The sequence below is a fragment of the Heterodontus francisci genome, chromosome 26 (genome assembly GCF_036365525.1).
Source record: "Heterodontus francisci isolate sHetFra1 chromosome 26, sHetFra1.hap1, whole genome shotgun sequence".
NCBI lineage: Eukaryota > Metazoa > Chordata > Chondrichthyes > Heterodontiformes > Heterodontidae > Heterodontus > Heterodontus francisci.
This window is the reverse complement of record NC_090396.1, coordinates 59,989,245-60,011,016: the sequence shown is the minus strand read 5'-3', so window position 1 is coordinate 60,011,016 and position 21,772 is coordinate 59,989,245. Positions and strand designations below refer to the sequence as shown.

At 43.7% G+C, this 21,772-nt stretch overlaps 1 protein-coding gene and 1 pseudogene across 1 annotated transcript in view; both read right to left on the bottom strand.

The window, feature by feature from the left end:
* The window catches only part of LOC137384384 (dynein axonemal heavy chain 17-like), a 1,056,876-nt gene that overhangs the window by 997,331 nt on the left and 37,773 nt on the right, over positions 1-21,772 (bottom strand). Inside the window, exon 3 of the mRNA XM_068058353.1 lies at positions 9,668-9,861. Coding sequence (XP_067914454.1) covers positions 9,668-9,861 — 194 coding nt within the window. The remainder of the gene's footprint in view (positions 1-9,667; positions 9,862-21,772) is intronic.
* Positions 1,066-1,707, bottom strand: LOC137384153 (kinesin light chain 1 pseudogene; annotated as a pseudogene).

Here is a 21,772-nt window from a genome sequence, read left to right as displayed (position 1 = left end):
CAAGCGTGGAAGCAACTAATTAGGAGGCCGCCTCCAGGAAGATTGCCACGCCAGTCTCTCTCCCAGCAAGTGTGATCCCAGCATTGGGGTCCCCAAGTCCATAGCAAAATCCAGCCCAAAGTGTGAGTGTAAGTGCATCAAAGCACAAATATAAATAACATATTTCATGGTATGGTTGCACACCCTATATTTCTAATGAGTTTTCATTATTCAAACATATTATGTACAAGTACCATAGGAATTAAGCACCTCATCATATCCCTTTAAAGGGTCTCATTATCAATATTTATTATCTTATTTAAAGGTTTAGAAGCTAATACTGCCAATTATAGTAATTCTATTGCTGCATTAATCAATTCGACAGGCACCAATATCCATTCCATCTCAAAATAACAGCCTCATTCTGCAGAGATAGTGGATACATTGATTTATATCTTCCACAATTCCTTACATTCTGGAAAATTTCCCAAGGATTGGAAGGTAGCAAACATAATTCTGCTATTTAAGAGAGGTAGAGAGAAAACAGGTAACTATAGGTCAGTTAGCCTAACATCAGTAGTAGGCAAAATGCTAAAATCTATTATTAGGGGTGTGGTAACAGCACACTTAGAAAATCATACTATGATTAAGCAATGTCAACAAGGATTTAAGAAAGGGAAATAATGTTTGACAAATCTGTTGAGTTTTTTTAAGGCTGGAATTAATAAGATGGATAAGGGTGTAACAGATGTAATGTATTTGGATCATCAAAAAGCATTTGATAAGGTGCCACTCAAGAGGTTATTACAGAAAATTAAGACTCATGGGATCAGGCAAAATATATTAGCATGAATTCAGGATTGATTAATGGTCAGAAAACAGAGAGTAGGAATAAAAGGGACATTTTTGAGTTGGCAGGTGTAGTGTACTGAAAACTGCATTGTGCATTTTGACCACCATCACACGTATACCAGCAGAGGGAGTTTGAAAGAATAAAATAAAAGGAATCCATGTTATAAAAGCACGTGCAGCGGTTCTGTGTCTCTTACTGACACTGGCTGATCTTATTGTTTAGTCCCAAGAACATCACAATGGCAACGAGAATGGGATCTCATAGTCACCCTGCTGTGCTGCAGCTGCTTCACTGCTGTGTTGCTGCTGAATTCCCTGAACATGTTCATAATCTTCATTTGGGAAAAGGTCATCCAATGGTATTTTGGATGAATCAGTGTCTTTGTCCTCCATTGGTGTTATATCCTTGTCATACTTTTTGAGTTGATTTATAAATCTTAAATGTTTCTTTTCCTCTTCCAATTGAGCTACACTCTGCTCGCACTTTTGCAACTTTTGCTGTGTGTTTGTCAGCTCATAACATAGCCACTGGTTCTCCTGACACAACCAACGCAACTGAGCACATAATTTGTTTTTCCAATTCCACAGCACTTAAGTAATTATATGATGCCATCATCACTTGCGCCTCACTGAGACCAAGTTCCAACATTTCCAGGGACTTGCAAGTCATGTTGGATTTTGCTTCAACCAAATTCATCTCATCTTTTTCAGACATTTCAGGGTTTCCAGCAGGCGATGCAAAATAGAGTTGTGCTCATTCTTTAAGGCTTCAAGTCCTTGGAACACCTGCTTCGTTTTGCCAATAATCTCCTCCTGTGAGAGTTTTTCTAGTTTATCTTCCTTTAAGTACACCATTGTGGACATGGTGTCATACATAAATTTGCATCAAACTGATGGTTGAACCACAGTGGGAGGATGTGGGAACATTTCCTCTCAAATCGGGAAGAGAAGAGATGAGGAAGTGAACAGGGGTGACAGACATGGGCTTCTTTTTCAACAGGAGCAATGCCTTTTTCCAAACAAATTCTCTTATTGACAGGCTGGGCCAGGCCGAAACCCCCAAGCCAGTAAAAAAAAAAATCAGCGGCTCCACCACATACAGCACCGCAGAGAGTGAAAGAACATCAAGATGTCACGACACTCCGAGCTGGGGTTTTAATATTATTACTATAGGCTGTCCCTAATAGTTTCATGCCAAATGTAAATGTATAATGAAACGTTCCAGATTTTTCTGAACATGCCCCCCTCTCCTTGCAATGCCCCAACCCCTGTGGCTTCAAAGCAAAATGCAGTGACAAAGTCACTAAAACTAGCTGACATCAAAGCAGCAACTAAACAAGATGAGGTGTTGCAACTGCGTATGATGGCTATGGAATCACTAAACTAGAATAACGTGACCGAGAGAGCGTCGACAAACAAAATCGGTCACACACTACAAAGGTTCTGATGAAAGGTCACTGGCCTGAAATGTTAACTCTGCTTCTTCCTCCACAGATGCTGCCAGACCTGCTGTGTGTTTCCAGCACTTTCTGTTTTTCATTTAAGGTCTTTACAATGTTTGAATTCAGCTCACCATAACAACCACATCTGATCTCTTCTGTGGCCAGGGATTGATGTGTCTTGCATCACCACTCAACTACAGCAGGCTCCACTTTCATATCTGCAGCTTCGCGTTTACTTGTGCTTTGTGTCACACTATCTTGTCAATCTTCATCTATAACATCAGTACCCCTCAGATGGGGGCCTGAGTTGCTGTGTGAAAGACAAAAGGTGAATGATGGGTGGTTGCCAGAGTTAGGAGGTGATTTCATTGTCTTGTTCTTCCACGATCTCTACCACCCAGACAAACACCACCAACTGCAAGTTCCCCTTCAAGTCACATACCATCCAGACTTGGAACTATATCACCGTTACTTCACTGTCGCTGGGTCAAAATCCTTCCCTCCTTACAACACAAGGACTCAGCGGTTTAAGAAGGCAGCTCACCAGCACCTTCTCACGGTCAATTAGGGATGGGCAATAAATGCAAATCTTGCCAGGATGCCCACATCATATGAACAATTTAAAAAACACCTGCCTTTAACCAAGCAGCAATGCCTCTCCAGTCATGGCAACAGGACTCCAACTTAGCAGGAGGTATTCTTTAGCTCTCATGCATCTAACTCATCTCCTGGACACATAATCTGAATGATGTGCAGAAGTTTCAGGAACTATTGTTTTAAGCTGTTAGCACCATCTGAAATGAGGAGTCCTCTCTCCATCATCCTTCTCTTCTGAAGGCATAAGAAATTATCTTTGCCTTTTTCAATAATAACCACTAATCTTGGCAATTGAAGCATTGAAATCTCTTGTTTTGGATGCCATCATGGTTGCCTAATTTTCCACCAGTACAGATACCCAGACTGAGATGCTGTGAAATAATCTGTTTGGGTCAGTGCCATAGCTGAGAAAAATACAGCAACCATGATAAAGCTGGTCACCTATTAGGTAAGGTTTTGGATGGCTGAAGACATTATGCAATTAAGGAAATTGTGCAGAAAGGGTTTGTGGGAATTACGGAGTACTGAACCAGACACAAAGGACTCTGTGCTTTGAGAAATTTAACACTAACATTCTTATGACCAGAATTGTGATCTGATGATTCTTCACTCCCATTGTGCCATTGTACCACGCCTGGAATTGACTTTATACTTTGAAAAGTCATCTTCTTAGGCAGTCGCTCAGTAACGAGGATGACTTTCTTCCACTCCAGGCTTGTAGGTCCTTAGGTGACTGAATAGTCCAATTCTGGATCTGCACAGGTGGGACAGGTAGTGTTTGGTTGAGGCGAGTGAATGGGATGCTTTGAAAAGTAATGTTATAATGGCAGACAAACACACATCACAAGTATCAATTACTAGGAGTTAAGTGTGGCATTCAACAATTTTTGCTCTACTGGCTGGCAGCTTAAATAGAAGTCAATCAAATTCATCCAATGAAAGTAGATTGCAATAGGCTATTATTCCATTATTCAAGACTACTGGAGAAAAAAAATAAAACTACAAATACAATTTGGAATAAATCAATGCTTCAAAGGAAATCTCTCTCCATAAATCCTGTGCCTGTATGACAGAAATTAACGAACTGTAATTAGAATTTATTCTGGTGTGGAAAATAACAGTGAACTGCTGTAGATAGCAAATCAGGATGCAATCACGGAGACCTGCTAAGAAAGCAAAACAGAAGATTAGAAACATAGAGACCAGAGAAACATCCAGAACAGAAGGAAGCCATTTGGTCCATTGTGCCCATACTGGCTATTTGAAAGAGCAAACCAGCTTCGTCCCCACCCCACTTTTTCTTCCGTAACTCTAAGTTCCTCATCCTCAAGTATCTATCCAACTCCCTTTTAACATTATTTACCGAACTGGCTTCCATCACCTTTTCAGGTAGAGTGTTCCATGTTCCAATAACTCTCTGAATGAAAAGAAATTCTCCACATCTCCCCTCTAGATTTTTTGCCAATGATTTTAAATCTATGACCCATAATAATTTACCCAATCTCCAGCGAGAGATTCATTTTTCTTTATCTACTCTATCAAAACATCCCAACATTCTGAAAACGTTTATTCGGTCATCCCTTAACCTTCTCTGTTCCACAGAGGACAGTCCTAACTCTTTCAACTTCTCATAACCGAAGTGCCTTATCCCTGGTAACATCCTGGTAAACCTCCTCTGTACCCTTTCTTGAAGAGCGGAGCCTTACTCAGTGAGCAATTGTCCAAATGGAACAGTATCCCAGTTGAGGTAATTTTGTTTACATATACATAGAAGTTGAACAAATGAGGAAGAATTCATTTTAACACTGAATACTGTGATGGAGTCCTCGGTTTGAGACAAGTGGAAGTGCGTGTGTGAGCTGTCTGTCGAATGTTCTGTCAGGTGCACATACTCCAGTTTCAAAGCTTGTTTATTTTTGAGAAAGACCCTAACTGAAAGGGAAACTAAAACTTCAAGTTTCTGGGGAAACACAGATTGAAACTAAAACTTCAGATTGCTGGGGAAATTTAAACTGGTTGGAACCAGATAAGACACAGTCATTTGAACAGTGGTGTGTGGCTAGAGCTATCCAAGCACAGATTTGAAAATTGCAGAGTGGAAGGAGCCTGCAGGTTTTTTAGCAAAGAAGCTGCAGAGAGAGAAAAGTGATTCTGGGAATTGGCCATCAGCAAATATGAGTTTTTGATCTGTTTTCAGTTACTTAACTGAATACTGGTGGAGCTTCACCGTCAAGACTGAGATGAACTATGCAAGTTCTAGAGGGGTGTGCAATTTCGGTGGACATGGTACATGTGGAGGTCGTGAGTGTAGAGGAACCGTGTCAGAAGAATATCAGCAGGATCTGGAGATCTACCTGAATAGTTCAGAGATCTGAAGGACTTTGTGGCTGTAACTGATGATATATTTGCTGAAAGTACTGCCTGGTAAATCCATGAGATCTATCTTTATTGTATCTGATAATTAATGATTCATCCATAACTATATGTATTGACCATGATTTTATCTGTTATTTTATGTTTAAGTTAGGCTGACTTTGATTTGATTGTTGGAATAAAAGTTACAAAAATGAAATAATTGTCCATTTGGTATTTTTATAGGGGTAGTTTGGTAAATTGGTAAATTTGGTAAACTGAAGATGGAATTTTCCTCCACACAAGATCAGGGGGCAGGTTGTTCAACCTTGCCCGTCTAAGAGCGAAGTCCAAAGTACGGAAAGTCCTCATCAGGGAACTCCTCTTTGCTGACGATGCTGCTTTAACATCTCACACTGAAGAGTGTCTGCAGAGTCTCATCGACAGGTTTGCGGCTGCCTGCAATGAATTTGGCCTAACCATCAGCCTCAAGAAAACGAACATCATGGGGCAGGACGTCAGAAATGCTCCATCCATCAATATTGGCGACCACGCTCTGGAAGTGGTTCAAGAGTTCACCTACCTAGGCTCAACTATCACCAGTAACCTATCTCTAGATGCAGAAATCAACAAGCGCATGGGAAAGGCTTCCACTGCTATGTCCAGACTGGAAAAGAGAGTGTGGGAAAATGGCGCACTGACACGGAACACAAAAGTCCGAGTGTATCAAGCCTGTGTCCTCAGTACCTTGCTCTATGGCAGCGAGGCCTGGACAACGTATGTCAGCCAAGAGCGACGTCTCAATTCATTCCATCTTCGCTGCCTCCGGAGAATACTTGGCATCAGGTGGCAGGACCGTATCTCCAACACAGAAGTCCTCGAGGCAGCCAACATCCCCAGCTTATACACACTACTGAGTCAGCGGCGCTTGAGATGGCTTGGCCATGTGAGCCGCATGGAAGATGGCAGGATCCCCAAAGACACATTGTACAGCGAGCTCGCCACTGGTATCAGACCCACCGGCCGTCCATGTCTCCGCTTTAAAGACGTCTGCAAACGCGACATGAAATCCTGTGACATTGATCACAAGTCGTGGGAGTCAGTTGCCAGCGTTCGCCAGAGCTGGCGGGCAGCCATAAAGGCGGGGCTAAAGTGTGGCGAGTCGAAGAGACTTAGTAGTTGGCAGGAAAAAAGACAGAGGCGCAAGGGGAGAGCCAACTGTGTAACAGCCCCGACAAACAAATTTTTCTGCCGCACCTGTGGAAGAGCCTGTCACTCTAGAATTGGCCTTTATAGCCACTCCAGGCGCTGCTCCACACACCACTGACCACCTCCAGGCGCTTACCCATTGTCTCTCGAGATAAGGAGGCCAAAGATAAAAAGGCTGATTTTGGTTTGATTGTTGGAATAAATGTTACAAAAATGAAATAATTGTCCATTTGGTATTTTTATAGGGGTAGTTTGGTAAATTTATTTCTTTTGATTGTTGACCTCCACGGGGATCATAACAATACTGACATTGAAGTATCAGAGTTAAACAGGTTAGGTAGAACAGAAAATCATAGCACAACTCTAGCTGCTTTCCTTGATTTTCATCATAAATGCTGACAACATATTGGTAACAGTGCTATTATGTTTGATGAAGGTTTCCCAACTGATGCAAGGAGTATCTGAAGCTGACAGCAAGGAAAGCTGTCCTCAAAGGGAGATTATGATCTGACAAAAAGGAGACGCCTGGCTAATGTCCTTCATCAACATCAAAAATCTCTTTAAAAGATTTGCTTTGTGATTTTTCCTGTTGTTGACCTATATTTAGAGTATATAAAATGGATATTAATTTCAAATGGCTTGAGGTTGCTCATGAATTATGACAATTCCAGAACATTATAAATAGGAGCAGCAGTAGGTCATTTGGCTGTTCGAGCCTGCTCTGTCATTCAAGAAGATCAGGACTGATCTTCTATGTCAACTCCACCTTCCCTCACTGTCCCCATATCCCTTGTTTCCCTTAGTATCCAAAATCCATTCATCTCTGTCTTGAATATACTCAATAGCTGAACATCCACAGGCCTCTGGGGCACACAATTCCAAAAATTCACAACCCTTTGAAATTTCTCATTGGACTCCTAAATGGCCGACCCCTTAGTCTGAGACTGTAATCCCTAGTTCTTGGCTCCCCAGCCAGGAGAAACATTCTCCTAACATTTACTCTGACAAGACCCTTAAAAATTTTATTGGCTGGATTTAGTGCTGACGGCATGGATCCCACCACCGGGCCAAAGGTGGGTGGGGGCGAATCCTCTTCGATGGTGAATGGGACTCGGGATCACATCTCATCTGCGGCAGCCAATTAGTAGAAGCAATGGGCATTACTGAAGTTCTACCTGCAGTAGGAGGGTATATCATTGGACGTATGCCCTCACAGCCAGCTAATTGGGATCTGGGGCAATGCAGTGGTCGGGGGGGGGGGGGGGGGGGTGGGGGTGGTGGTGCGGGGGTAGCACTGTTGCCATGGGGGTGGCCATTGTCACTATGATGGCCCCGTGGGCCAAAGAGTGCCCAAAAAGGACACCAACAACCCCCCTACCCCCCACCAACAGAGCCCATTGGAAGGCCACCAGGATTTACATGGTGGTCTCCCCACGCAGCAGAGGGTCTCCCCTCCCCGCTGCTGGTTACATGCCAGCGGATGTGGGATCAAGCCTTTAAGTGGCCAATTGGGCTCTGGGCGGGTGGGCTGTCCACCACCTTTCCCGCTGCATGGCAGCAAGAAGTTGACTGCCACCCCACCGTCTGCCTTCCGGCACCTTCTTGCCAGCCTCCCGCCTCCCAGCCTGTCCCCAAAGGGCTGAAAAAATCCAGCACTATATATTTCAAAGAGATCACCTCTCATTCTTCTAAATTCTAGACAGTGAGGCCAAGCTTATTCAATCTCTTCTCAGTCCAGGAATCAGTTTAGTGAGAATTCACTGCACTCCCTTTAAGGGAAGTATATCTGTCCTTAGGTAGGAAGACCAAAACTCTATAGAGTACGCTAGGTGTGATCTTACCAAGGCCCTATAGAATTATAGTAAGACGTCTTTACTTTTATACTCTAATCCCTTTATAATAAACCCAAACATACCATTTGCGTTCCCAAGTACTATACCTGCATGTTAATGACACCCAGGATCCTATGAAAACCAACATTTCCCAGTCTCTCACCATTTAAATATTTATTCTGCTTTTGTACTTTTAATTATAAAGTGGATAATCTCACACTTCCACACACTGGGCTGAATTTTTACAGCTTGCTGACGTACTCAGTGAGCTTCAAAAAGTGCACGGCGCAAGCGCGAGTTGTACACCGCAGAGCCGCTGCAATTTTTGCACGGCAGCTCATTTACATAGAGTGATTGACTGCCCTCCCCCAATGACGTAGAGGGGGCGGGCGCTCCGTCCCTGGCAAAAGCGTCCGGCGCCACTGCGCAGGTGCCATGTTTAAAGGGCTTCAAGCCCTTACAGGTAATTTGAATTTTTAAACAGAAATGGAGGGAACATTTACATTTATAAATTTGATACAAGGTCGAAGTCCCTCTCCCACCCCCGCAATGACTAAAAACTTCATTTATTGCCTTTTCCACACACAAAAAAATGTTCTACCCATCCTAAACTATCCCCCCCAAACTTCAATATCTTTGCCCTTCAACCCCTTCCCACCATCGCCTTAGCCAATAGTAGGAGTTTTCCCTGCTCCCGCCCTGAAAAAACGACTTGTCCCCCCTCCCCACCAGTTTTACACCTCAGATCTGAAGGTGCAGGACTTCCGGCAATTGGCTGGAGTATCGACATGGGACAGGCGTCAGTTTGAGGTAAAGTAATCATTCTGCAATCATCATTTATTTAAATATGTTAATTAAGTTTTTTTTGACGAGCGGTGGGTGGGGCCCGCCCCAAGGCCTTACCACTGCTGGTAAAATGGGGCAGGGACTTCCCGCTGTTGAGGCCTGTGGCGGGCCTCTCCCGGAAGTATTTTCTGGGCCCCCCCACCATGACCCCTGATGTCGGGAGGCTGGTAAAATTCAGCCCATTATATTCTATCTTACTTTCTTACTCACTCAACCTGTCTAAGTCCCTTTGCAGCCTCTTTGTGTCCTCCTCACAGCTTACTTTCTCACATAACTTTGCAACATCAGCAAATTCTGATGCGTTACACTCTGTCCTCTCATCTAAGTCATTGATATAGATTATAACTAGCTGATGCCCAAGCATTGATTAAAGCAAGTCAGCTTGGGACTCTCATGTATCTCTTAGCATCAAATCAAGATAATGAAAAGAAAGTCCAGAGTAGGCTATCTGTTTATGTTCCCTAATTAGGGAATAATGCCTGCTTCAGCCAGACCAAAGAAAGCAAGAAATATTTTTGTATTATGAGTAAACATAATAGAAAAAGTGTGCCACCAGACCTGTCTGACTCTTCATCTGAATTTTCCAGATCATCTGCACTTTTTGGAAGAGCAAGAAGTGCTTTCCCCTTTAGTTGTCCACCAAATACAAACACATCATTTTTAAGTTGTTGTGCATGCTTCACTACATCTTCTGATACCACTTGAGGCCATTTAGTCATATTATCAGTGTTCGTGAAAAGCGTACACACCACCTGGAAGACAAGAATCATCTTGAGTTTTGAAGAATTTACAATCACACAAAACATGAAAGCTGTAAAATACTGAACGGTTATTTTACAGTTGCCTTTTGTAAATATTGTTTCATATTCTACCAGTTTCTCAAATGCCTCATAGGTGACATAAAAGAACATTAAGTTGTGGTTTACACTCAGAATTTACAGTATTTCTCAGTGCTAACCGATCTTCCAACTTATTTACAAATGTGGAACGTCACTCGTCCAAATACTCCACAATGTACAGCAACACTATTATTCCAAAAAACTGGTTTCTGCAATTCTTGGAAACACAATATAAAATAAGTGGTATAGCATACGTGACAATATGTTACTACAAGGTTAACATTAAAACATCTAGAAAAAGATTAACTACTTAATATGATCCTCTGTATACTTTGAATTAAAGGTATTGTCTACATACCACTGAAGTGGGCCACTTTTGACAACAATTTCCTGGGTAAATCATGAACTGATGACCTCCCTTTTGGACATTTTGAAGTCACGACATAGGGAACATGATGCTTGCTTCCACACAATACATAAGCTGACCATATTCTCACATTATCATATACTCTTCCTTAAAATGTAGCTAAAGAAAACTTAGCAAAGGGTAAAGGGACAATAAAATGGAATTGCAGTGTGTGAATGATTACTTCCATTCAAAGATTAAAGTTGATTAGATAAAATCCCGATTTCTTCTTTCTGCATTCACAGGCATCCTCCACAAACTTCTCAAGACTCCCAAGCAGTAATTACAATAAAGTAAAGGAAGCCCCCTTTTAACCACTGAACAGCATGTACAATATCCAGACCTACCAAGTTGTAACACTAATATCAGGTAGGATGTTTGGGTTATTAGGTTTAACCTGAACATGAATATTTTCCACCGCATCCAGGGACAGACTGGTTATACAGCAAATTGAGAGATTTCTCAAATATCCATAAAAATAATTCCAGAGCACTGCATTATCAGTACTCAACATTTTCATAAGGATGCTGAAGAATCCCGTGCACTTTCCAGGGAGCCAGACCCTTCATGCCCCTGTCCCTCTTCAGGGATGCATCGATCACCAGTGTTGATGGGGTGCTTGGTTGTAGTTGCTTCCTTCTGGATAGCATTTTGTTCCTTGGACCCATGACCTCAGATCTACAGCAGAGGTCTAATCTCTTGTCACTTGAATCAACAGGCTAAAAATTGGACTTGGGGGTTCATGATTTGTGACCTCCCAGCGGCAGTTCCGTTTTGAGGTGGCAGCACACAAACTTGATGAGCCCACTTCATTTACCTGATTGTAGTGTACAGCCAAGCGGGTCCCTTGCAGCTAGCACCTTCTTCGTGCTGCCAGCTGCCTCTGCACTCAACAAGGGGCCAATCAGTGCTGTGCTGTGAGCACATGGTGCAGCCAGGATTCTCTTCTTAAAAACAATCCATCTGCCTTAAAGGGAAGCAGCATTGTAATACTGCTGGAATTTGAAACATGGAAAAGGGAACACGTGGGTAAAGAATGGGTTCCAGAGTGATCAATGGAGGCATTAGTGCTGGAGTTGGGCAGCAGGAGAGACACCATGGTTCTGCAGGGGGTGGGGGGGGGGGGGCAAAGAGGCTCTCAAGGACCACCCTCAGTGGGGAATGGAGTAGGTGGCCAGTCTGGACCAGAGGGCCTGGCAGCAGTGCCAAATGAAGTCTAATTATCTCGTGGATAGTCAAGGTCAGTGAGTGCAACTTCACACGACATCTCCTATTCACCACACCAATCTCTCAAGCTGCTCAATGCACCAAACCTCCATACCTCTCTGGCACTTAGGTCTTTCATCTACTGTTCAGATATTTCACTTCACCATCACTCACCGACCAATGCTGCCAGCCTCATGCCCACCTCTTGCTGCCTCAACATAATTCACGCTGTTCAGTTATGGCATGCACATGACCCAAACACAGCGCTGCACAATTGCTGACATTATGCCTCTCTCTTCCAAGGCAAATTGGCACACAACAGAAGGAAGCACAGCAGGACCGGAAGAGGACAAGGGCATTTGCATTTCCTGAGCCCTACGGTAGTGACCTTCATGGAGCCAGCTGCGATGGTGCCCATTTCACCGATGTCGCTAAGAACACTGAGTATGACAGTATGCCCTTGCCTTATGTCCCTTTTCAACTCCTAGCACACACTCATCCTGCTATCTGACTGATGAGCAAACTGCTGATGGTATGAACATGAACCTCTTACTTCCCACTGCAAACGCCTTCCCTCACCCAACCTTCCCCTTTTGATCTCCTGCTCTCAGATATCCAAGAACAGTCACCTTCCCAGTCAAAGCAGCCAAAGGAGGAAGAGTAAGAGCAACAGCACGGGACTAATGAAGAGGCTCTGTCACTTGAACTGACACCTGAACCATCAACTCAGATATTAGCACTGCACATACTTTGGAGGCAAGTGTAGAATGTGATCAGCACATGGTGAGTCATCTGGGCCCAGCCAGGCCAAGGGAAAGGATGGTTCATATGCCAGCTCACCATAGGAATAGGTCGCAGCCAAGTCCTGCTGCAGATATCTCAGTGAGGACCTCAATGGGGTGATTATACAGAAAGGAGAGCACTGTGGACATGCACACCAAGATGCTAGGTGCACTGGGTGGCTTATCAGACAGACACCGGTCACTGTAAAGGACCATGGAGGAGTCCGGCTCCAAGTTGGCAGAGGCTTGCCCTCGCCACAGCCTCTGCTCCATCTACCTGTTCTGCTGTAGACCCAAAGGCACTTCCACTAGTGCGCCCATACCTACTGTAGTCTTTGTGTGAACAAGGCACCTATTCCTCTGCTATGCCTGTGAGGATGCTCCAACACTCTCCAGCAAATCTAGGAACTCACAACACTTCCAAAAACACTCCAGATTACTTCCAGACACGATGCAATAGCAGAAGTTCTTAAAAATGATCTTACTTGCAATATGGTTGCCTGGCTCCTTAAGGAACACCAATGCAGGGCCTATCCGCCAGCTTAGTACTTGCTATTTGAACAATGAGAGGTGAATATGTTGCCTGGACCTGCAGGTTCTAAATTTGGTATTCTGGCGTTGCATCAGCCGCTTGGGCTGCATGACGTCAGCGTAGCGCACTCCTTCACAGCCTTCCGGCTCACACTGGGGACGCCAATGCAGGAGCCCTTCTCCAGAGGGCACACTGCGCAGACCCCAGCAAAACTCTGCTAGGTCAGTGGCGCTATGGAAATGTATTTCTCGCTTAATGTCTGTAAGAATCTTTGCTAAAGTGTTTAAATCAAGGAGTTTCATGAATTAGCAAGTATAATATAACAAAGATCGCAGAGAACCAGCAAATAGTGTTCTGCTCTGCTGCAAGTTTCTAGTTGTCAGAATAGTCACAGATGTTTGGAACTGAGAGCCTAGAAATTTTATTGTACCTGTAAACGGGCATGGAGCAGGGCTTGGGTTTCATGCACCTGTTCACACGGTCTTATGTTCCACACGAAATTGGTGCTGTCAGCTCATTACAAAGACTCAAGAGTATCACCTTATTCATTGTCTGCATGTCTGTTTGAAGGGGGGAGTGGAAATCGTACGTTTTAGATGCCACTTAAAGGCTGCCAGTAAATCTTAAAGGAAAAGACAGCTCTGGCTGCAGGCAGCAGAATAATTTGTAAGGAGACAAGTGGCTGTAAATCCAGCAGAACGGGCCTGATTCTCTGTTGCTGCTTTGGATGCCCTGATGAGGCGATACTGGGCAAAGGAGATGCTGCTCTCCAAAGGGAGCATCTTCACGTCTATTGGGAAGGTTCAGAGGTCAATGCCAGGAGCTTAGCTAACAGACAATGTCCCAAAAAGTTCAATGCTCTCACCAGAGTTGTGACAGTAAAAATACTGTATTCTTACTCTCTGCTTACACCTCCAGCCTCACTGCTCACAATACACTCCCCTTCTCCAGTTCTCCTTCAAACTCTTGCAAACTCTGCACCAAACTTCACTAGACCTCCTTCACCTCATACTCACATACTCACCACTATTACTATCCTTCCTTCCCTACATCTTACACACTGAAAGCCAACAATTGAATCAGGAAAGGCACATTCTCTAAACAGCTCATAAGACAATCACTAACACACCCTCTTTCTTTCTTGCAGCAGAAGGTCACATGTAAATGAGGCAGAAGGCTGACAGTGTCGGTGGTTGGGCCCATTTGAACACCGTCTCCTCCATGGAAGAAAGCACACCTGACCATCATGAGCAGGGAGAGAGTCAGAGCTGTGGTGAATGACAATGCTGGAGGAGGAGATGTGCAGAAACTTTTCACATCTTATCCACTTCTTCCCTTTCTTCTATCTCATCCTACACACTATGCCTAACAAAACTGAAGCTGCTTTCATTGGTACTTCTCTCTACTTTCATACTAACGATTCATACTAACCAACTTTCAGGGTTGGTGTGTTGCCTCCCAGGTGCCAGGGTTCGTGATGTCTCGGATCGTGTTTTTGGGATCCTTAAGGGGGAGGGGGAGCAGCCCCAAGTCGTGGTCCACATAGGCACCAACGACATAGGTAGCAAGAGAGATGGTGATTTAAGGCAGAAATTCAGGGAGCTAGGGTGGAAGCTTAGAGCGAGAACAAACAGAGTTGTTATCTCTGGGTTGTTGCCCGTGCCACGTGATAGCGAAGCGAGGAATAGGGAGAGAGAGGAGTTGAACACGTGGCTGCAGGGATGGTGTAGCAGGGAGGGTTTTGGTTTCCTGGATAATTGGGGCTCTTTCTGGGGTACGTGGGACCTCTACAAACAGGATGGTCCTCACCTGAACCAGAGGGGTACCAATATCCTGGGGGGGAGATTTGCTAGTGCTCTTCGAGGGGGTTTAAACTAATTCAGCAGGGGAATGGGAACCTAAATTGTAGTTCCAGTGTACAGGATGTTGAGAGTAGTGAGGTCAGGGATAAGGTTACAAGGACGCAAGAGGGCACTGGCAAGCAAGAACTTGGTTTAAAGTGTGTCTACTTCAACGCCAGGAGCATCCGGAATAAGGTGGGTGAGCTTGCAGCATGGGTTGGTACCTGGGATCTCGATGTTGTGGCCATTTCGGAGACATGGGTAGAGCAGGGGCAGGAATGGATGTTGCAGGTTCCGGGATTTAGATGTTTCAGTAAGAACAGAGAAGATGGTAAAAGAGGGGGGGGGGGGTGTGGCATTGTTAATCAAGGAGAGTATTACAGCGGCAGAAAGGACGTTTGAGGACTCGTCTACTGAGGTAGTATGGGCCGAGGTTAGAAACAGGAGAGGAGAGGTCACCCTGTTGGGAGTTTTCTATAGACCTCCGAATAGTTCCAGAGATGTAGAGGAAAGGATAGCGAAGATGATTCTCGACAGGAGCGAGGGTAACAGGGTAGTTGTTATGGGGGACATTAACTTTCCAAATATGGACTGGAAATACTATAGTTCGAGTACTTTAGATGGGTCAGTTTTTGTCCAGTGTGTGCAGGAGGGTTTTCTGACACAGTATGTAGACAGGCCAACCAGGGGCGATGCCACATTGGATTTGGTACTGGGTAATGAACCCGGCCAGGTGTTAGATTTAGATATAGCTGAGCACGCTGGTGATAGTGATCACAATTCGGTTAGGTTTACCTTAGCGATGGGCAGGGACAGGTATATACCGCAGGGCAAGAATTATAGCTGGGGGAAAGGAAATTATGATGCGATTAGGCAAGATTTAGGATGCGTAGGATGGGGAAGGAAACTGCAGGGGATGGGAACAATCGAAATGTGGAGCTTATTCAAGGAGCAGCTACTGCGTGTCCTTGATAAGTATGTACCTGTCAGGCAGGGAGGAAGTTGTCGAGCGAGGGAGCCGTGGTTTACTAAAGAAGTTGAAGCGCTTGTCAAGAGGAAGAAGGCGGTTTATGTTAGGATGAGACGTGAAGGCTCAGTTAGGGCGCTTGAGAGTTACAAGCTAGCCAGGAAGGATCTAAAGGGAGAGCTAAGAAGAGCAAGGAGAGGACACGAGAAGTCATTGGCGGATAGGATCAAGGAAAACCCTAAGGCTTTCTATAGGTATATCAGGAATAAAAGAATGACTAGAGTTAGATTAGGGCCAATCAAGGATAGTAGTGGGAAGTTGTGTGTGGAATCAGAGGAGATAGGGGAAGCGTTAAATGAATATTTTTCGTCAGTATTTACAGTAGAGAAAGAAAATGTTGTCGAGGAGAATACTGAGATTCAGACTACTAGGCTAGATGGGATTGAGATTCACAAGGAGGTGTTAGCAATTTTGGAAAGTGTGAAAATAGATAAGTCCCCTGGGCCAGATGGATTTATCCTAGGATTCTTTGGGAAGCCAGGGAGGAGATTGCAGAGCCTTTGTCCTTGATCTTTATGTCGTCATTGTCGACAGGAATAGTGCCGGAAGACTGGAGGATAGCAAATGTTGTCCCCTTGTTCAAGAAGGGGAGTAGAGACAGCCCTGGTAATGATAGACCTGTGAGCCTTACTTCGATTGTGGGTAAAATGTTGGAAAAGGTTATAAGAGACAGGATTTATAATCATCTTGAAAAGAATAAGTTCATTAGCGATAGTCAGCACGGTTTTGTGAAGGGTAGGTCGTGCCTCACAAACCTTATTGAGTTTTTCGAGAAGGTGACCAAACAGGTGGATGAGGGTAAAGCCGTGGATGTGGTGTATATGGATTTCAGTAAGGCGTTTGATAAGGTTCCCCACGGTAGGCTATTGCAGAAAATACGGAAGTATGGGGTTGAAGGTGATTTAGAGCTTTGGATCAGAAATTGGCCAGCTGAAAGAAGACAGAGGATGGTGGTTGATGGCAAATGTTCATCCTGGAGTTTAGTTACTAGTGGTGTACCACAAGGATCTGTTTTGGGGCCACTGCTGTTTGTCATTTTTATAAATGACCTGGATGAGGGTGTAGAAGGGTGGGTTAGTAAATTTGCGGATGACACGAAGGTCGGTGGAGTTGTGGATAGTGCCGAAGGATGTTGTAGGGTACAGAGGGACATAGATAGGCTGCAGAGCTGGGCTGAGAGATGGCAAATGGAGTTTAATGCGGAAAAGTGTGAGGTGATTCACTTTGGAAGGAGTAACAGGAATGCAGAGTACTGGGCTAATGGGAAGATTCTTGGTAGTGTAGATGAGCAGAGAGATCTTGGTGTCCAGGTACATAAATCCCTGAAAGTTGCTACCCAGGTTAATAGGGCTGTTAAGAAGGCATATGGTGTGTTAGCTTTTATTAGTAGGGGGATCGATTTTCGGAGCCACGAGGTTATGCTGCAGCTGTACAAAACTCTGGTGAGGCCGCACCTGGAGTATTGCATGCAGTCCTGGTCACCGCATTTTAGGAAGGATGTGGAAGCTTTGGAAAGGGTGCAGAGGAGATTTACTAGGATGTTGCCTGGTATGGAGGGAAGGTCTTACGAGGAAAGGCTGAGGGACTTGAGGTTGTTTTCGTTGGAGAGAAGGAGGAGGAGAGGTGACTTAATAGAGACATATAAGATAATCAGAGGGTTAGATAGGGTGGATAGTGAGAGTCTTTTTCCCCGGATGGTGATGGCAAACACGAGGGGACATAGCTTTAAGTTGAGGGGTGATAGATATAGGACAGATGTTAGAGGTAGTTTCTTTACTCAGAGAGTAGTAGGGGCGTGGAACGCCCTGCCTGCAACAGTAGTAGACTCGCCAACTTTAAGGGCATTTAAGTGGTCATTGGATAGACATATAGATGAAAATGGAATAGTGTAGGTCAGATGGTTTCACAGGTCGGCGCAACATCGAGGGCCGAAGGGCCTGTACTGTGCTGTAAAGTTCTTCTAAACTAAAAAGCTAACCTTTGTTCATCTTTCATTTCAGGTGCTATTGCCACTCAGAAAAACAAGGTCTTGAACATGTACCGTCATTCAATCCATCTCGAGCAATCACCAACTCAGATACTGGCACCTGCTCTCCTCTTTCAGGATGCCAGCATGCCTGCTGCCTGCACCCATTGCACTAGTGTCCTTATTCATGCCATAAAGCCAGCTGGGCCAGATTACCCCAGTCCATGCCGAGATGCTGCAGTCTGCAGCCAGCTACTCGAGATCACCCACCACGGATATCTGAAGTTTCCTCAACGGAAACTCTGTAGCCTTCTATGCCCCAAGCTGTAGCCAATGAGGAAACACTTCCAAAGAGCACTAAGTAAACAAGCACAGAAGACCAGCAAAAGGGAGTTGCGCAAGAGTGATTTGTGATTTCTGTTAACTATTATAAACAGATGGAATTGAGTTGTTAAACAAATTTGTTTTTTCTACCTTTGCCATCCTTTTAACTCCTTGTTTTTTTCTGGATTTGGTGTTGGCGATTATATTTGTAGTGAAGTAAGGGAGAAACTCAGAAGGCTAGACTGAGAGGATGGAATTGGATGGTGATATTAAGAACAGTGGTGATAAGATTGCAAGACTGTTGCTATATTGGGGATGATTCAAATGAAGCAATGTTTGATGAGCTGTCCTCTGAGAGCTCTGACAGTTAGGGGCACTGGTGGCCAATGCCACTTCTGCTCTTCCTCCTTCTGCACTTATTGCTGCCCAGGTGATATACACCTGGCATTATGACAAAATTATGCAGCATGCAGCAGATAACCACAAATCTGGAAAAATGAGCAGAGATCCGTTAAGGTGCACCTCCACTCATTTTGTATCATCTGCAATTTTTTTTCAGCATAGGATGTAGCATTGGAAACAGTTACCTGAAACAGGCAGAGGCTTCATTTACATATAATTGGGGGAGAGGGTAAAGGTGACCCTGCATGCAATTTCCTATATAATTTCTAAACCATATCTATGTGAAATGAATACCCAAGGACGCTAGATATTGTTAAGTATATGAAAATTCCTGGAAAGAATCAAGTATTGTTAAGGTGAAAGTATTCCGCCTGTTTCATAATGATTTTTCTTCATTTTTTGTCATGTGGGTTCCCATGAGTCTCTGTGTCTATTGCTCTTTTTACAGCCCCAGTAACTTTGCTGTTGACAATAGGTTACCCACTGGTAATCCTGCTAGCTGAAGTGTTTGGAAGAGGAGAAATAACAAGAGGTGACAGGCTAGTGAAGGTGCAACAGAGGTGTTCCAAGGTTACCCATCCTTAAAAGAGAATTGAATGTACCTCACTTTAGCAGACATTTAATACAACCATGCTCCTCTTCCCAAATGAAGCTGGAATAGCAGATCCAATGACAGCACGAAGAATATGAATGCCCAACTAACGATACTACTGAATGTTCTTTTTGAAGCACTCAAATCGCAGTATTGCTTTCAGTGGCACTGCAAGCAAGAAGGAATACCAGGGTGATCAGTCAGGACACCCTGCTTGGTAGCAACCATCATAACCTGGATTTAGGTGCAGAAGCACAATATCAAAATTTGCAGTGATATAAAATGAGAACATGGCAAACTGTGAAGACTGTAGATGACATGGACAATTTAGCGGGTGGGCAGATGGTCATTAAGTGAAATCCAATGAATGGCTGTGTGAGATAAGAGATATTGAGAGAAAAATACAGAAAGAACATATGTACAAAATGTAAAGCATTAAGCAGAGTAAAGAAGCAGAGAGACTTAGGAGTTCAGATATATAATCTTTAAATGTGGAGGAAGAAGTTGTTAAAGCTGTAAAAAAAAAGAATATGTAATACTAATTTGTCACAAAGGCATAAAGTATAAAAACTAATAATAACCCCAAATAAACTGGCAAGAAGAGGTAGTGAAAGGAGAAATAGGAATGGAGTTTCTTGTCCAATGAATAAAAAGCCCATCAAGAGAGGAATCACAGCTGGATCTAATAGTGGGAAGTGAACCAGAGTGGATAAGAGACATAAGCATTGAGGAGCATCTAAGACAAAGAAGAAAATTAAACTTGCAGAAAGTGCATATAAATGTTAATGGATTTCAATGTAAGTGTGAAGTGGTGCATTTTGGTAGGAGGTCATCCACCTTTTGGAAAAGAGAGTCTAAATGGGGTAGAGTTGCAAAGGCATCTAGGGGCACCAATTAATAAGTCATTAATGCAGATTACCAAAGTTATAAAAAATGCAGACAAAGCACTGGGATCAATTTCTAGAGAAACAGAATTCAAAATCAGAGAGGTTATGTAAGTTTATTTAGAAACTTGGTTAGACCACACAAACAGTAGGGCAGAGTTCTGGTCTCCATATTACAAAAAAGATAAAGAAGCTGGAGAACATGCAAAAAGGATTTCTCAGCATGATAGCAGAACTGAGAGTGCACAACTAATTTTTCTAAAAAAAAGCTTGAGGGGTGATGCAATAGAGGTTTTTTAAATTATGACGGAGCTTGATAGGGCAAGTGCAGAGAAGATGTTTCCACTTATGGGGGAATTAAAAACAAGAGCCTACAAATATAAGATTGTAACTAATAAACACAATAAAATATTCAGAGAAACTTCTTGACCCAGAGAGTATTGAGAATGTGGAATGCAGTTGAGGCAAATAGCATACATTCTTTTAAAGGGAAGCTAAGGACATAAGGACATAAAGGAGAAACACGTGAAGGATATGCAAACAAGGTTAAATGAAATGGGTTGAGAGGAGAATTGTGGAGAGTAAACACACCGGTACGGACCAGTTGGACCATGGCTTGTTTCTGTGTTGTAAATTCTATGTAATTCTGTGTAACTGTTGCCCTGCTGAAAGGATAGGTGACTTAGCTTAAATGGTCAATAAAAATTGAGACAATCCCTACAATACCCTGCATGTTGAAAACAATTCCAGTAGGAAGAAGACTGGGAGGTTAAATTCTGGATAGCTAAATCTAAACACAAATTAAATTTTATTAAGAATGGAAATATGCACATTTATGCACAATGGGATTTTTACATGCTTGCTCTTTGTAAGTACAGTAAATATTGTCATAAGACAAGAAATAAAAGGAGCAGGCCATTCAGCCCCTCGAGACTGCTCCGCCATTCAATAAGATCAATAAGGTCTGGAATGCCCTGCTTGGGAGGGTGGTAGAGGCGGGTTGCCTCACATCCTTTAAAAAGTACCTGGATGAGCACTTGGCACGTCATAACGTTTAAGGCTATGGGCCAAGTGCTGGCAAATGGGATTAGGTAGACAGGTCAGCTGCCTTTAATGCATCGGTGCAGACTCGATGGGCCGAAGGGCCTCTTCTGCACTGTATTATTCTGTGATTCTGATTGTGGCCTTAAGTCCACTTTCCTGTCTGCCCCTCATAATCCTGGACTCCTTTGCAGATCAAAAATCTGTCTAAATCAGCCTTGAATATATTTAGTGACTCAGCCTCCACTGCTCCCTTGGGAAGAGAATTCCAAAGATTAACAACTTCCTGAGGTAAGAAATTCTACCTCATCTCCGTCTTAAAAGGGAGACCACTGAGTTTGAAACAGTGCCTCCCAGTTCCAGATTCCCCCACAAGGGGAATCATGCTCTCAGCATCTAACCCATCAAGCCCCCTCAGAATCTTATGTTTCAATAAGATCACCACTCATTCTTCGAAACTCCAATGAGTATAGGCCCAACCTGCTCAGCCTTTCCTCACAAGACAACCGCTTCATCTCAGGAATAAGCCTAGTGAACCTTCTCCAAAATGCTTGCAATGCAAGTATATCCTTCCTTAAGTAAGGAGACCAAAACTGTATGCAGTACTCTAGGCGCGATCTCATCATTACCCTGTACAGAAGTAGCAAGACTTCCCTACTTTTATACTCCATCCCCCTTGCAATAAATGCCAACATTCAATTTGCCATCCCAATTAATTGCTGTATCTGCATTCTAACCTTTTGTGATTCATGCACAAGGAGACCCAGATCCCTCTGTAGCACAACCTACTGCAGTCTCTCCCATGTAAATAACGTTCTGCA